Below are 4,687 nucleotides of genomic sequence, written 5' to 3'. Positions count from 1 at the left end.
TGTTTTAAAAGCCGTGAGGCTGACGACAATACGTCACAGGCTAAAGTGATCATGTTTTTTTTTTTTTTTTTTTTTTTTGTTCTAGATCTCAATTTTTTGATGTGACGAGTAAATTAGGAGTATAGGAATGAACCAAGACTACATCGAATTTGACTAAGAAAGGTTAGCTGGGTCGTTTTTTGTGTCACAATTCTTGAATTCATATTGAAACAACTTTTGATTGTGATACAATTGTTCATATATGCAAAAGAATCTTCCCCACAGACCAACCCCACTATCCACTACCTCAATTTCCCACTCCTCACCATTTCTGTCACATTCCTCTGCTTAAAGAACACACACACACACACACAAAACAGCTTCACGAGACCGTCCATGGCGGAAAAGGGTCATTTTTTTTCCTCCATCTTCTTCCTCACATTACTCCATATCCTCCATTTCTCTTCTCCCAAGCTCGAGGTCTCAACTCCGCCGCCATTGCCAATCCTCCCACTCCCTTCCTTCTCCCAATTGAAATGGCAACAGAGAGAAGTCATCATGTTCCTCCACTTTGGACCCAACACGTTCACCGACTCCGAATGGGGCACTGGCGCTGAGTCCCCCGCCCTCTTCAACCCCACTTCTCTCAACGCCGCCCAATGGGCTGCCACTGCCGCCGCCGCCGGAATTTCCCTCATGATTCTCACCGCCAAGCACCACGACGGCTTCTGCCTCTGGCCTTCCAAATATACCACCCACTCTGTCGTCCGCAGCCCTTGGAAGGACGGCAGAGGAGACGTCGTTAAGGAGTTTGTCACCGCCGCCGCTGCCCACGGCGTCGATGTGGGGCTGTATTTGTCGCCGTGGGATCGGCATGATCGGAGATATAGCCATGATTTGCCGTATAATGAGTACTACTTGGCCCAATTACAAGAGCTTCTCAAAAAGTGAGATTAACCCAATTTAGCTCAGAATCATAAAAATTTGTGCTTTATCTAACCTCTTGATTTTGAATGTTATTTTAGGTATGGGAATGTGAGGGAGATTTGGTTTGATGGAGCCAAAGGTCAGAATGCTCCAAACATGTCATATTACTTCTCGGACTGGTTTGCAATGGTGAAGGAGTTGCAGAGCTCCATCAACATATTTTCCGATGCTGGGCCGGATGTCCGATGGGTTGGAAACGAGAAAGGGTTTGCAGGGACGCCGTGCTGGTCGACAATCAACCGAACTTTGCTTGCCATAGGAGCAGAAGGCATTTCTGAGTAAGTGTTTTTTTTTTTTTGTGAGATATCATGTTGGTTGGAGAAGGGAACAAACATTATTTACGAGGGTGTGAAAATCTTTCGAGATGCGTTTTAAAACTTGGAGGGAAAGTCCGAAAAAGCCTTAAGAGGAAAATATATGTGATTGAGCTATTAGAAAGGGTATAAGAGCCATACATCGGCTAGCGTGCCAGCGAGGACGCTGACCCCTAAGAGAATAACTTGTGAGATCTCACATCAGCAGGCCCCTAAAAATGTGGATTGTGAGATCTCACATTAGCGCCGGGCAGTGTGCCAGCGAGAACGCTATCCCTAAGGGGTGGATTGAGATCCCACATTAGCACCGGAAAATGTGTCAATGAGGTCGTTAAGCTCCTACGGGGGTGGATTGTGAGATTCCACATGAGCATCGGACTGTGTGCTAGTGAGGATGCTGACCCGTAAGAGGGTGGATTGTGAGATGGCGCATCAATTGGAGAGGGGAATGAAACAATCAACCTCTCCCCAGTTGGCCCATAATGGGGTGTATTGTGAGATCCCATGTCATTGGGCCAATCCCACATCAGTATTGGGCAGTGTGCCAGGGAGGAGGCTGGCCCCTAAAATGGTGGGTTGTGAGATCCCACTTCAATTGGAGACGAAAAAGAAACATTTAACCTCTCCCTAAGGGGTAGATTGAGATCCCACATTAGCACTGGGAAATGTGTCAGTGAGGTCGCTGAGCTCCTACGGGGTGGATTGTGAGATCCCACATTAGTACCGGATTGTGTGCCAATGAGGATGTTGAACCTTAAGAGGGTGGATTGTGAGATCCCACATTAGTACCGGATTGTGTGTCAATGAGGATGTTGAACCCTAAGAGGGTGGATTGTGAGATGCCACATCAATTGGAGGGGGGAATGAAATACTCAACCTCTCCCCAGCAGGCCCGTAAGGGAGTGGATTGTGAGATCCCACGTTAGCACTGGGTCAATCCCACATCAGTGTTGGGCGGTCCTATAATGGTGGATTGTGAGATCACAGGTTAGTTGGAAAATGGTGGGTTGTGAGATCCCACATCAATTAAAGACGGGAAAGAAACATTTAACCTCTCCCTAACAGACACGTTTTAAAACTTTGAGGAAAAGTCGAAAGATTCACCGTTTGAAATTTTGAATTGCAGGTACCTAAACAAAGGTGACCCAAAAGGGACACATTGGGTACCACCAGAATGTGATGTATCCATAAGAAAGGGATGGTTTTGGCACAAATCAGAGTCCCCAAAAAGCTTAAATGATCTCCTAAAAATATACTATAACTCAGTGGGAAGAAACTGTGTTCTTCTCGTCAATGTGCCTCCCAATTCCACAGGTCTAATAGCCCAAGAAGACGCCGACACCCTCAAGCAATTCAAGGCAGCCATTCACACAATTTTCACCACTAACTTGGCTCACAATTGCTCAGTCAAAGCCAGTAGCCAAAGGGGAGGCAAAGAGGGAGGGTTTGGGCCTGAAAATGTGTTGGACAGTGACCACTTATGGACTTATTGGGCACCCATGGAAGCTGATGCTGATGCTGCCCGTGAGCATTGGATTGAGATCAGAAGTCAGCAGAATCAAGCGCTGAGATTCAATGTGATAAGGATCCAAGAAGCCATAGGACTTGGTCAGAGGATCAGACGGCATGAGATTTATTTGGATGGAAAGAAGATTGTGGATGAGAGCAGCGTTGGGTATAAGCGGCTGCATAGGATTAAAACTGGAGTGGTTTCTGGTTATGTTGTCAGGGTTAGGATCACTGAGTTTAGGGCTGTCCCTTTGATCTCTTCTTTGGGTCTCCATTTGGACCCTTTTTGGCACCCAACTGGGTTGTGACTTAAGGGATGGTGGCCTTCTTGCTCAGTGATTAAGATTACTTAAACAAATAAAAATTAATACTTTTAGAATGTGTTTAATATATTTTTTAATTTTAATAAATAGAAAAAAAGGTTAAAAATTAATTTATGGAGAGTAACTTGTAGATAATGTTTTGATAAAAGTAATTTTTTTAAAGCATTCTTTTTTTCCACTCGTTAATACGTGAATTTGATAAGAGATTTCTACTCGGGACTCGTTTTGAATAGAGTAGGGAAGGGACTGGGTCTTGGGTCTCGCTCCAATTTTCGTGACCCAACCCCACAAATGATATGCTCTCAAACTTTGATTTTGGTTTCCCCACTAGACCTCGTACCAATTGAGACAGTATTCTCTCAAACAAAGTACATCATACACCATAGAACCTCCTCTTAATTGAGGCTCAATTCCTTCTATTGACAACATGACTAAGTTAACAGCATGTCTCTGATAGCATGTTAGGAACCACGACTCTCCACAATGGTATGATATTGTCCACTTTGAGCATAAACTCATGACTTTGTTTTTTGTTTTCGAAGAAAGTCTTCTACTAATGAAAATAGTATTCTTTATTGGTAAATCCAGTATCTTCTCCTTAATTATCCAATGTGGGGCTTTTCTCTCAACAATCCTCAGCAAACCCGTTTAAAAGAGAATTTAAAGAAAGCAAGTTTTGTATTGAGAAGTACGAAAAGTGAAGAGCTGAAGATTTAATGTTATGGAAGAAGATAGAGCATAGGATTAAAAAATGGTCCAAACCCTAGAAATGAAGAACACCAAAATGTGAGCCTGTGAGGCATTTATTAATAACCCCTCTTTTTGAAATGGGTCAGCTTTAAACAAAACGCAGACATTATACATAAAGTAAATTAAAAAATTTGATCTTTGGTGGAATTAGGGTTTTGTTGTTTGGTTGGCGATGGAAGATGATGGGTCGCTGTCGTGTGAAGCTTTTGTGGATGTATGAATGAATGAATGAATGAATGAATGAATGTATATGGGATCGGCTGCCACGCTTTGCAGTGTCATTGTTAAATGCAATGTCTCCTTCTTTTTGTCTAGAGATGCCAATATAGAGTAACTTCATTTGAACTAAAACCAACACCATTTTTGGTTGGCGTGTTGTTTGTTGTTGTGTTGGGTGTCCTAGATTTGTGGATGAGGCGGCCGTAGTTTATAGATTGAACAGAATGATACCCTGTGAGTGGTGGTCCATCCATGGTACCATCAAACCATTTGGCTTTCGCCCCATTTTGGTTTCTGCATTGTCTTTGGTTTTCATCACTGCTTACATTACTCCAAAAATGAAGAACCCCCAGTTACCATATGTCAGTGGTTTGTTATTGCTTTTATTCATCTCTGTGCTCTCATTAATTACGTTCACAACTTTATGGCTATCTTTCTTTCTTTCCTTCCTTCCTTTGTGTGCTATTTAATTCTCTTCATCTTTCTTTATTCTTTATTTCAAAAAGAAGAACAGGAATAGGGTGGTGAGGTTTATTGGGAGTGAATGTCCCACATTGGTTAATTTAGTGGAAGATCATGGGTTTATAAGCGAGGAATACTAACTCC

At 42.9% G+C, this 4,687-nt stretch overlaps 1 protein-coding gene across 1 annotated transcript; it reads left to right on the top strand.

The window, feature by feature from the left end:
* Positions 1-272: 272 nt before the first annotated feature.
* On the top strand, positions 273-3,177 carry LOC111783929 (alpha-L-fucosidase 1). The gene is made up of 3 exons (XM_023664738.2): positions 273-926; positions 1,005-1,244; positions 2,407-3,177. Exons 1-3 carry the CDS (start codon positions 376-378, stop codon positions 3,095-3,097), a joined length of 1,482 nt encoding a protein of 493 aa, XP_023520506.2. The 5' UTR covers positions 273-375; the 3' UTR covers positions 3,098-3,177.
* The last annotated feature ends 1,510 nt before the right edge of the window (positions 3,178-4,687 follow it).

Source organism: Cucurbita pepo, chromosome 13 (genome assembly GCF_057944985.1).
Source record: "Cucurbita pepo subsp. pepo isolate OVF chromosome 13, ASM5794498v1, whole genome shotgun sequence".
Lineage (NCBI taxonomy): Eukaryota > Viridiplantae > Streptophyta > Magnoliopsida > Cucurbitales > Cucurbitaceae > Cucurbita > Cucurbita pepo.
This window is presented reverse-complemented; position numbering and strand designations above follow the sequence as displayed.